This window comes from Motacilla alba, chromosome 19 (assembly GCF_015832195.1).
Source record: "Motacilla alba alba isolate MOTALB_02 chromosome 19, Motacilla_alba_V1.0_pri, whole genome shotgun sequence".
Lineage (NCBI taxonomy): Eukaryota > Metazoa > Chordata > Aves > Passeriformes > Motacillidae > Motacilla > Motacilla alba.
The window spans coordinates 6,213,289-6,225,516 of NC_052034.1; the positions used below are offsets into that span (position 1 = coordinate 6,213,289).

The 12,228-nt window shown below is 48.9% G+C and overlaps 1 protein-coding gene across 1 annotated transcript; it reads right to left on the minus strand.

Moving 5' to 3' along the window:
• Positions 1 to 197: 197 nt before the first annotated feature.
• Positions 198 to 9,123, minus strand: PRKRIP1 (PRKR interacting protein 1). Its single transcript, XM_038158144.1, has 6 exons — positions 8,967 to 9,123; positions 7,716 to 7,794; positions 6,189 to 6,289; positions 5,357 to 5,442; positions 3,615 to 3,682; positions 198 to 1,315 (listed from the first exon to the last, which is right to left on the minus strand). The coding sequence occupies exons 1-6, from the start codon at positions 9,084 to 9,086 to the stop codon at positions 1,200 to 1,202; spliced, it is 570 nt and encodes a 189-aa protein (XP_038014072.1). The 5' UTR covers positions 9,087 to 9,123; the 3' UTR covers positions 198 to 1,199.
• Positions 9,124 to 12,228: the final 3,105 nt, after the last annotated feature.

The following is a 12,228-nucleotide window of genomic DNA, read 5'->3' on the forward strand; positions in this document are numbered from 1 at the left end:
TGGCAGCACTATTCAACAAAGGCGAGATCTAAAAAGAGATTCTCCCTTTTTACTGTTTTTGCTTAAAATAATTTGGCGTTAACCGAGGCTTGAGAAGAAGTAGCACCGCATTCTGGATGCAAGGCTCTGGGATGAGCATGTCTGAAAGCCAGCAGGCACTTCTAATTAAAGATACACCGAAGAGACAAAAACCAGAGTTACAAGTAAAACCACCACTGCATATGCTTTCAGCACCAATAAGTAAATATATAGAGAGATGTTAAGATTCCTACCAGGGAATCCAAGGTGCAAAGCAGAGCACTCAAGCAGAGAGAAAGGCAGGTGTCATCACAGGAAGCTGAGCACAAGCAAAATGATTCCATTCCAAGCCTTTCTGCCACAGGATTTGGAGGCTTTACACACAATCTTTGGGAAAAGGTATTGTTCCAATTCAAAAGCAAAAAGTAAGTGACATGCAGCTAACACCTTTTTCCATATTTTCATGTGTGCCACATCACTTGATCTTTGTCCCTTCCTGCAGCACCTCTTTATTTTACTGAAATCCTCTTCCAAAAAGAAAAATAGAAGACAGAACAATCCAACACATCCCTTTTATTAATTTAGAAAACATGGAAGAAAAGCAATAGGGAAAGTTTTAGCATTAAAAAAGGGATCCAGATTAAAAATCTATAGAACTTGTCTAGCAACATAAACTGATTTCTTTGGGTTAGAGATGACCCCATACAAAACCCCAAATGCAGAACACTCACAGTGCAGGAGAGTCTGGCTACAGACCACTTTTCTACTTCAGGTTAAACTCTTCCCCTAGATTCATGTATCCCACTGCTACCAGCTTCAAGGTAAGTAGAATACGTAGCCTTCACAGTAATATTTCCCTTAAATGGTAATAGTCATGTTTTAGCTTTCAGACAGAAAAACACTCTGGGCCATTTCAGAAAGAACTCTAGGGTCATAGAGACTTATGGCTGACTCTTTAGAGCAAACTTAGAGCAGACTGCACAGCAGTTATACAAGCAATTAAGAAAAAATCTCTTATTTGGCATTTCTCTATCATTTTCTCTCAGGCCTGTGACGTGAAGGCCATGCCCCGTTAAGCAGATGTAACGTACGCCAATGGGTTCTGCTTGGCTGAGATGAAAGACTTTCATGCTCCTGAATATAAAGCAATGAACAGTGTTTCCAGCTCTCCCTGGAAGGCCTCATCCTCTTCCCATCACAAAACTTGGCTCTTCAGCATCATCTTCCTTCTCTTCATCCTCCTTGCTGTCCTCTTCGTCGTCCTCGCTGCTGCCTTGCTCTTGGGATTGCCCAGGTTCTACAAACACAAACAGGATGAATGGATGAGGTGCTCCCACCTGGCTTCCCTGTCAAGCATTTCACAGCAAAACGCTCTCAGGTGCTCAGCAAATGTGGATTAGGTCAGGCTAATTAGCACAGAGGGTAACACATTCCCCTGTGTCCTCCTTGTTAAGCATCTCACAACTAAGCAGTCCCAGATACTCAGGGAACACGAATCAGGTTCTATTAATTCTACCGAGCGATGAGGAGCTCAGAATATCAAATTCTCCCTTGGGGAATTCTCTTATCTCCAATACCAAGTCCATCATTAAACAACTCCACCTCCTCTGGAACATTATTTCTTTCTACCAGAGACAGTCAAACACGGAGGTGATAGATTATCTCGTTCCCAATCTCACCTCTGCAGGCTGGGATGAGCTTTGAAGGATCACACACAGCACTGGGAAGGCACAGGCAAGACGCAGTGTACTCCCACAACCTATCCAAGTTCACAGAAACTCCACGAGGTGCCATAAATTTTTACAGACTGTTTGCTATACTGTCAGTCCAGGAACTCATGGAGATATGCCTAAGGTTAACGAGGGTTACAGAAAACTTGTGAAGTCTGCTAAAAAACCAGGACACATCTACTATAAATTAAATAAGCGATAACAAAAGTGAGGTATGGCATGAAGTGGGACCTGAAGCCACGAGCCATTTTTCTGCTCTCTCCTGTTCCTCAGGCCCAGTCACACTGTGTCCGGACCGGTTCATGCGGGATTTAGGCTCAGTGGTCTGATGCCACCGCGTGGTGAAGTGCTGAACTTGGAGCGTTTACTGGCAGCTCATTAATGCGACCTCGACAGCTGACCTCACTCAGTGCCAACCCTTATTCTAAATGTTTTTACTACAACAAAGATGAAACATGGCAATTCAAAGGTTTTATTTACTCATTCAAAAAGGAAGACAAATGTTCGCCTGCCATATCCAACAAATACACTTTAATCAATTTGAAAAAACTCTCAGATTATAACCCAGGCCACACAAAACTAAAAAAAGGCTGTTCTCAGTTACCTAAAAATGGCTAAGAGGGACTTCTCTCCTACCTGATATTATTATTTTACACAGAGAACTCTTTTACACGGACTGTAAAGAGTTAAGAACTGTTACCAAGAACCAGGGAGTTTGGATTCTGTCTTTCAGGAACTTGTGCCAAACAAAACCACTCCTGCCCCACTGGACTGGTACAGGGCAATCCCATACCACAGTGCCAGTCCCTGCTCCAGCTCTCCTCTCTCCCAGCCACTCCCTAAGGGATGGGTATTCTGTTTGTTCACTCAAAATGAACAAATGTTGACTCATACTTAAATTCTCCTCCCAGCTACAATTCATAAATTAGTAGCTTAAAAAAAAAATAAAATAACAAGACCAAAACAAAACACCCAAAAAATTCACTCTGCTATATTCACTTGCTGTCACAAGTAAAATTAACCTAACAATTTGTCCTCCCATGTTTACATGGGAGGCTGGCAGTGGTTCAGCTGAAACAGATCCAATTCTGAAAAGCAGAGCACAAATAAGGTAGAACTGTCAGGCAAGCCACTGCTCCAGCAGAATTACCAGAACTGCTGTAACTTTAAGATTAACCATTTCTGTGCTAATTCACCAGGGACAACTGTTTGAAAGAGTAAGCCAAAATATACTCACTGAAAAGAAGCAACAAGTATGCAAAAGTTCGAGCAAAGAGTTTCACTGACATTGCTGAACATTAATTTTCAAGACAGAAACTAATGTTGCAGGAGAACAGAGGCAGTCAGGGTTTTCACCTTTATTTCTATGAAATAAAATAGTCCTGTGGAACAGATGGTAGCAAGGTGGCTCAATTTCTTACACACACAATTATAATTCTGTTTCTTGCTGCCCAAGCTGTGCATTTTTTCCCACCTGTTTTCCCATACACATTCAAAATACACTTTAAAACAGCACAGCCTTGAACAATCCTGCCTTTCTGAACCTCAGCTGAGGTTCTGAATCTGCAGTTCTTCAGAAAAGCTGGGGCAAAACATCCACAAACTCAGATTCCAGAGTTTGCTGTCCGAAATTCCCCCTAATAAATGGAAAATATTCACAAACAGCCAAGTTATTTGTAAGATTAAATCTCAACATAGATGGCTTTCAAAGAGGATTTTGAAACATCAGCTAAAATAACAAGCTTAAGGCTCAGGCTTTAATCCATGTATTGAGAGTGCTTGGGATGGGGGGTGGAACAAAACCTTCTAAGCTTCAATGAGGGAACAGAACCAAGTCCTGAGAAAAGTAAACTAAATTTCACTGACCTTTTTCCTGCTTCTTTTGTTCAAGTTTATTTTTCTTAGCTTGCAGTTTCTTCTCTTTTAACTTCTGGCTATAAAGCAAAGAAAAAAGACTCTCTGGCAAATCCAGTGTTGTAAAGCTTCTGCACATTCATGCACTGATAAAGGATATATTACAGACATCTTGGAAAAGCTGATTTCAGAAGAGAAGTTCAATTTTAATTTGGCCTCAACTGAAAATTCAGCAAGAGTAAACTTAGCACGTGATCAAGAGAAACTTTTATACGTTGTTTTCAGATTAATGGATTTTTTAAAAGCCTTTCATAACTCCACTGCAACCAGAGCTATGATACACAAGAATCTCCAAGAACACAGATGGAACAAGAATGAAACTGCCCCCACAGTTTATCTACCTAGGCTAATAAACACAAAGAGAAAATGGTATGAAAACCATGGTACCCAGACTGCAGAAACTGAACACTGGGGGGAAAAAACCACCAGTAATACACCCTTCAATTGAAGAAAATAGAACAGTGCAGTATGCTCTGACCTCCCTCTTTGGCTGTACTTTCTCAGGATGTCAGGCCCTAGAGCAGCACTGGGGGTGAGAGGGAATTTCAATTCATACAACCCAGCTCTCTTTGGCCAGCAAAGGCAACCTGGCAAGTTAATGGCAGACGCAGGCAGAGCAGCCTGGCATTCACAGGCTCCTCTCTCAACAGCATGACTGAATTCTCTTGAAACAGAGAGCCAGGAACTGAACCTGTTGGGTCAGGAGAGAGAAGGGTGGTGAGGGAAATTAGAGGGGCTCCTGCAGGGCAAAGCCACCCCATTAGAGCACAGCAGGGGGACATGGAGGTGTCAGTGTTTAGGCAGCATCTGCTGTTGGAACAGTTGTTCTCCGTCTCAGCCAGGGAAGAGGCAGCAGGCCAGATCTGACTTGCTGGCCATCTGTTGGACCACATTAAATTAAACTAAGATGGCAACAGTGTTTGTGTTGTGCACTTCTGTGTTAACATGGCAGTGAGCCACTCTGCACAGGCCTTTCCACAGCAGCTCTCAGCCACAGCATGCAAAGCAGCAAGGGAGAGGCTGCTCAGGGTCAGACCCTGGGAAAGAGCAGAGGCATGATTCCCTGCTTTTTCTGAAACCCATCCTGGACAGAGAGTGGGATTTAAATTCTCGTGTCACTGCACTGCAATGGTCAGGCTATTTCTTGGGAGCATCAATCTTGTAACTGTTTCATTTTGTCTAGAATTTAAGAGAAAGATGGATTTAATATATTTTTTAGTATTTCCACCTAACTTATTAGACTTGGCCTGCCAGACATTTCAATGGGGTAGGCAGAAGCAGCCAACCCATGAAGCAGCACCCAGTTTTACACTGAAACTGCTTGGCATCACATGATTCAGACATAAACTTAAGCCAGATATAGACACAAACCTTTCCTGACACTGTTAAACCAAATATGCAGCAAGGCACGTTACAGTCAGGACCACAGTGTCAGCAAAAGCAGCTCAACCAGTCCAAAGTTATGCTGCAAGCAATGGCACGGAAAAGAAACCACCCCAGCAAAGCCTGTCAGGTTTACAGCTACCTTTGGAAACCAAACATTGACACTGACAAATTTAATCTCCACAGCCAGACTTCCCAGCTGATAGATGCAGACACAGAATGACAGTGTTTATCCAGAGCATGCAGCTACAGATGAGGCACAGGGAGTGAGGGTTTCCATGTCAAGCCTCCTGGGAAAAATCTGCCCTTACCGCTTCCTTCTGCGTTTTGCTGTTTGCTCTTCTGCAATCATCTTATTCCTCTCCAGTTTCTTCTGGAATTCCTCATCTAGTCTTTGCTGTAATTGATCACATGTCATACTTTGGTCAAAATCTAAATTAAAATACTTATTTTAAAAGTCATGTCCTTTTAGGGAGAAGTCTTTTAGCAAAATACAGAAGGGAGCTCTGCCAGATTTTGTCTGGCTTCTTTATACAAAGCCACGTTCCTAGGGATGGCTCCTGTACAGACAGCATTTTTAACCTGCAACCTGAGCCAAACATTGGAACCTTCTGAGGGAGGAATCCTTACCAGAGCAGATGAGGGAGGTTGGGCTTCTGCCCTAATTAATGTTTCAGTAAAAACAAATGAATAATTGGAGACACAAACATTAACATACGGACTCATCTCGGCCAAGAGAGAGTATATCAATAGTGTTTTCTAAAACAGCGGGCATTCTACTTGATCGGGACTTAAACATCTGAACTCTGTGCACAGGCACTCACTTTGTTTCTGTCTGTGCAAGGCAGTGTTATCAAGGATTTCTAGCTTTTAAAGCATTTTCAAGTGAGAACACACACATTCCCATGAGGCCTTACAGCGTGCTAGGACCCCAGGGAACACAGGAGATGGAGCACGTCTGACACAAAGCACCAAATGTTTCAGTACTGACACAGACACCACGGATCACACACTCCTACAGACTCCTCTGACAAGGGGTGGCTCAGAACGGAATTATTTGTACATGACTTTCAAAGAAAACACAGATTTGCAAAGAACAACAAACAGCTGGGGGAGGGGGGAGTTACAGGGAGTTGCACTGACCTTCTCAGCCATGGCATCCATGAAATCCTGCCGCTGGTACTCTCGCCGACGGAGGTGCCGGTACACGTGGAACTCCCCGCTCCCAGCCCCAGCACTGGAACCTGCAACAGGGAAGAGCTCAGTCTGCTAGGAAAGGAGGCAAATAGCTGTTCACAAATCACTGCAGCTGGATGCTGAGGGATGGGACACAGCAAAGGGCGCTGTCAGATGAAAACCTACCAACAGCACCTGGAGCGTGTCACCATTTTACACTCAGCTCACAAGCAAAAGCCAGAGTGAGCTGCAAAGCCACACACACTTTTGGGTCACTGCAGGTCCTGCAATGACCCCCCTGCAGAGCCCACCCTTAGCTGCACATCGAGGCAGGCAAAGAACTGCAGATGAAATGCACTCTCCAGTCTCTTACAGGCAGAGGTGAGCTACAATGCCCTGCTGATGCTGCTTCCAACTAATTTTCAGCATTTCTCATGTTCATATTTCACAAAATAAAGGTCAACAGAAAGGTGGTAAAAGGTGATCTCACACTTTCTCATGCAAGACAGATCCACTGACAGTTTTCAACTGTTTCTTCATAAATTCAATCCCTACAGCTCTCTCTTCCTGGCATCAGCCTGCATGCTGAAGCCTTGCAGGAGCTTTAAGCACCGTGCTTAAAGCTCCTGCAAGGAGCTCTTCCCCCATCTCCTGAGCTCTTTCTCAAGGGAAAGCACAGGAATTCGAGCCTCAAAGAAGACACCTAATTAAAACCCAGCAGCTGGGACTGCAACAGGGGTGCTCTTGATACCAACAGAGTCCCAGCACGCCAGGTACTCCCAGAAAAACAAGGCCATTCACTCAAGCACACAGCAAAGCTATCTGAAAAAGCCATGGGAGAATTATGATACACAGATTTTATTCAGAAACATATAAAAACTTGAGTCCAAGATCAATTATTCTGAAATAAGAACAGGTCAACCTCTAGACAGGATGGAGGTCTCAAAGAAAGACAGAACTTCCCCGTGCAGCCAGTTTATACCACAGCAGCTACATTTAATCCCTGCAGCTAGAAGTAAAGTGTACACAGAGCGCTTGGGTCAGGGTCCTGGCACAGCTGCCAGCTCCCTACCTGAGCACACACACTCACACCTGCTGCACCCGCCTGCTTCTCACAGCCTGAGATTCAGACTCAAAGCCGCCAAAAGAAGGACTTCACACTGCCAGTCTTCCAGAGCACTCTCAGATCCACGGAGAGGACAGATTTACTCGTCATCATTTACTTGTCATCAGCAGAGCAGCAGCTTATTGCACTGCAGGCAGCCCACGTGCTGCAGTGCCACAGGCTTTGTTCTCTCTGCATTCTGACAGCCATCAGAAAAGTGGAACCAGAGAACCAAATAAAACTTGAAAAATCAACTCTCAAAGCACATTTCACACCTCTTTTCTCCAGCAAAATGAGCAGCAGAAAACCACCTCTGTCCTTTCCTGCTAAACATTTTTCTAAGTTAACTGTGGCTGACACCAGAGTTATCTGAAGAACAGAATCTTTACCCATGACATCTCTAACGAACTCCGGGGGAGGTCGTGGTGCCCATTCATTCAGTTTTTCGGGAATTGGTACAGTCTTTTCCTGCAAGAACAAACCAACCAGCCATCAGTATCTTCCAGGAGCAAAGTCTGCAATTTTAACACATTGTAGAAAGGCGGGATATGTCTGACAACAGCCTCTTCCACCAACTGACAGATCTCAGAAGGAGCACAGCTGCAGCAATTTCTTCATGCACAGGGATCAGGAGCAGGCAGAAGAGGAGAATCAGAAAGGATCATCTCTGTCCCTCACATTCAGGCCTGCAGGTCAACAAACCCTGGAGGATTAGGAGTGCCTGTGCCTCTTTTCAGCACGGGAGCTAGATGGAAGCATGTCAGCACCTCCAAGCACTTGCAGGAACTGAGTATAATGCCACTAGCAGCACTCTGGGAAACGATGAAAGGTGTCGGAGCACCTTCCATGCCAGAGCTAGAGGACAGGGAAGAACAGGGGAGGGAGAACACATGGTGCAAGGTCAGAGGAAGAACATCTCAGCCTGCTTCAGCACACACAGAGCGGGGGGTGAGAGTCTCCTCCTGGCAAAAACCTCCTCAGGAAAGGCTCAAAACACCCAGTTAGAGGAGCAGGGTCATGCTCCTGCCCATTAAAAGCAGTGGATAAAGGAAAGACCAGCCAGCAGAGCACTGAGGAGCCCCTGTGGTCCCAGAGAAGCATCTCTCTCCTCACAGCATCCCAGAAAAGACGGGTCCTTCTCCCCTCACAGCAACACAGTGGGTGGGGGGGGTCGGTCCCTCTCCCCTTGGGGACCCGGCAAGGAGGAGGGGGGCGTGTGTCGGTCATGGAACCGGGAAGGAAAAGGGGGAGTTGGCTGGTCCCTCTCTCCTCAAAGACTCCCGGGAGGGGGTGTCGGTTCCTCTTCTCCCACGGACACGGAGAGGAGAGAGGGGAGGTTATTCCCTCTCCCCTCACGGACCCCGGAGGAAGGGAAAGGGGGTGTTAGTCCCTCTTCTCTCACAGAGCCAGGGGTGGGGGGTCTCGGCGTCCTTCTCCCCTCACAGACACCGAGAGGGTACCAGTGTCCCTCTCACCTCACAGACACCGAGGGTGGGGGGCTCGCTGTCCCTCTGCCCTCACAGACCCAGGGGGTGGGGTGGGGGGTCTCGGCGTCCCTCTCCCCTCACGGACCCCGCGGGGTTCTCGGCGTCCCTCTCCTCTCCCGCCGCCCCGGGCCGTGCCCCGGCGGGTGCCCTCACCGGGTTCCTCATGAGGCGCTCGAGGCGGAGGCGCTGCTCCTCGGCCGCGCTCCTGGGGATGACGAGCGGCTGCGGCTCCTTGCGGGGCCGGGGCGGCCGCGGGGCCGAGGGCGCCGCCATGTTCCGGCCCTGGCCGCGCCCCGCCCCCCCGTGACGTCACGGCGCGCGACGCGGGTGGCCCCGTCATGGCGGGCGCAGCGAGGGCCGGGCAGAGGCGGGAGCTCTGTGAGGGACCCCCGTGTGAGGGAGCCACGGAATCCGGTCCGTGAGGGGAGAGGGACACCCAGAAAACACCTCTGGGGTCGTCGAACCCGACTTCTGCCCTATCACCGCCCTGTCAGCCAGAGCACTGAGTGCTACAAGTCGTTTCTTGAACACCTTCACGGACAATGACCCCATCACCTCACTGGGCAGCCTGTGCCCATATCTAATCACCTTTCTCTGAAGAAATCCCCTCTCCTAATGTCTGTACCCTGCAGCCTGAACGGAGGCTGAAGGCAGAGTCACCAAGCTATGGTTGGAAGGGCTCTCTGTAGATCATCCAGCCCAAACCGCCTGGCAAGGCAGGGTCACCCCGAGCAGGTGATGCAGGAATGCGTCCCGGTGGGTTTGGAGTGTCTCCAGATGGGGACACCACCACCTTCCTGGGCAGCTGGTCCCAGTGCTCTGCCACCCTCAGTGGGATTCTTTGAAGGCACAGAGTCACAGAATGATGGTTCAGGTTGGAAAGGAGCACTGGGGTCACTCAGTCCGCTCCCCTGCTTCAGCACGGTCCCCTGAGCGTGGCACTCGGCTGTGTCCAGGGGGCTTTTGGGGGACACCCCACACCATGTCTGTGCAGCCTGTGCCAGTGTTTGACCACCCACACTGTGAAGAAGTTCTTCCTCATAGAATCACAGGATGGTTTGGGTTGAAAGGGACCTAAAAGATCTTCCTATTCCAAGCCCCTGATGTGAGCAGGAATGCCACCCACTAGACCGGGCTGCTCAGAGCTCTGTCCTATCTGGCCTTGGACATTTCCAGGGATGCAGCAGTCAAAGATTTTCTGGGCTATCTGTGCTGGAGTGACACCACCATAAGAGCAAAGAATTTAATCCTCCTATCTCATCTAAACCCACTCTTTCAGTTTGAAGCAGTTCCCCCATTTGTCACTACAAAGTCGTGCTCAAAGTCCTTCTGCATTTCTGTCCATTTGGGTGCTGAAAGGCCACAATGAGGTCACGCTGAAGCCTTCTCTTTTCCAGGCTGAACAATCCCAGTTCTCTCAGCCTTTCCCTGTAGGAGAGGTGCTCCACCCATGCAATCATCTGCTTTGTCCTCTCTGGGCTCACTCCAACAGGCCCCTGTCCCATTTTTGGGTGGAACTGCGTGTGCTCCAGCCTCTCGTGCCATGGCTCAGCAGCACTGAGGACGGCCTGGCTCCAGCCTCTGACACCCTCCCTCAGACACTCAAAAACTCAGATACAGCTTGTTCCCTGCGTCCCTCCTCCCATGTCCCAGTTGTGCTGTGCATCCTGCTCCTGCCCAAGCTGTGTTTGCTGAGCTCTGCTGTCCCCTGTCCCCTCACACGCCCTCTCAGGGCTGCAGGCTGTCCCCAGCAGGCCGCGTTAGCAAGGCAGCTCCGGCATCTGCCGCGCTCTGTCCGGCAGAGCCCGAGCGCGATGAAAATTCAGCGTGTTTTTCAGCGGCACCCTCAGCCCTGCCAAATCCCTTCCCCGTGAGGGTGTAAGCGATACAGCACTTCCTGGTGCCCCCGTGGCAGGCTGCCTGCGCCATCTGTTCGTGTCACTTTGGTCATTAACCGTCGCGGCTCGCGGGCTTTGTCTGCTGACAGTGATGAACGGCAGCAGCGCTCCCACAGCACGGCCCTGCCGTGTGGGCAGGTACCGGGGGGGATGCTGTGCTGTTTGCATCCATATCCACACCTGGGGTTTGCAGGAACAGCGCTTGGATGAGCTGAGGGCTGCTACACCCAAATCCACGCTTGCCTCGCTGGAGGAAGCCATGGTGGGGAAGAGGAGCCAGAGCTGGCTGCAGTACAGGCCTCCACTGCAAGCCAAATTTCATTTCAAGTCGCTGTGGCCCTACAGAAATGGCATGGCATGTGCTGGGGCTGTGTGTGCGTCACAGAATTAGCCAGTAAAGGTCAGCTGCAATGGAAGAGGGGCATAAGCCTTTGTGCAGTTTATGGAGATAAGCCAGAGCTGGGAAGTTGGGCTCTGGGTTTCAGACAGCTTCGTGCTGTGCATGTGGAGAGGGTGACAGAAAGGGGAACAGAGAGGTTGGGAATGGCTCCTTCTGAGATTTATAGTTCATTTGTATGGCCTGAATTTATTAAGCCTCCATTCTCTTCCCCTTTCTGTGGAGAAAATCGGAGCTGATCCTCAGGTTCAGCCCTATGTTTACAAAAGACTTTTCAACCTCCGCTGAGGTTGCTATGGAAATCACGCTAGTTTGTGTCTCGTGTTTTTCTTACCAACCTGATTTGTAAAAGAATGGTGTGAATTTAGTGCTGGCTGAGTTCCCAGCTGGCCGCTGGTCCTGGAAGGCATCCTTGCAGTCTCAGCCCTGGCTGGAGCAATGCAAACAGCTTCCTCCACGCTGTCTGCCAGCTCCCCAGCTCCTGTGCCTGCGGCTCTCCCAGCCTTGGGTCGTCTTCAGCACACCAGGACAGAAACCTTCCAGTGCCAGGCTGGACTCAGCCCTGCCAGGGAGACACCGGCTCTGTTGCAGAGGCCACAGCAGGTCCCCTGTCCCCCCTCGGTCACCACAGACTGTTTTACAAAGCAGAATTGCTGCAAACCGATTGAGTTTCCTCTGCTGAGTCCTAAGCACAACTAATCCCTAATGTTTCACCCTGTTTCTTCCTCACAGCCACTTCTCCAAACATCCAGCTTCCCACAGCAGGGCTGTGAATGATGAGCTGCCAGGACTTGTCCCTCCCGTGCCAGTCCCCATGGGAGGAAGGCAGAATGGCAGCCTGAGGACTGCAGGGAGCAGCTGGACTCACTTGCCCAGAACGTGGCTTGTTCCAGCCACAGCTCACAGCCCCAGGAAACAAACAGGCAGCTGCCTGTCATCAGGCAGAGCCCTTGCAAACTGTGGGCAAGAGACCTGGGAACATCTCACTCTCAAACTATGATTGAGGGAGTCGGTGCAGACTCTGGATGTATTCTGCACGATTTACTTTTAAAAAATCTGGGGAAGGGGGCAAGGCAGTTACTTAGGTCATACAAAAATAGAAAGTATTTAATCAAAATAC

Coding starts and splice junctions, on each gene's coding strand:
- PRKRIP1 (XM_038158144.1), bottom strand. CDS start 9,086: ATGGCGGCGCCCTCGGCCCCGCGGCCGCCCCGGCCCCGCAAGGAGCCG. Junction 6,290..7,715: donor GTTCGTTAGAGATGTCATGG/GTAAAGATTCTG, acceptor TCCCTGTTGCAG/GTTCCAGTGCTGGGGCTGGG. Junction 1,316..3,614: donor ACAAAAGAAGCAGGAAAAAG/GTCAGTGAAATT, acceptor TTGTGTTTGTAG/AACCTGGGCAATCCCAAGAG.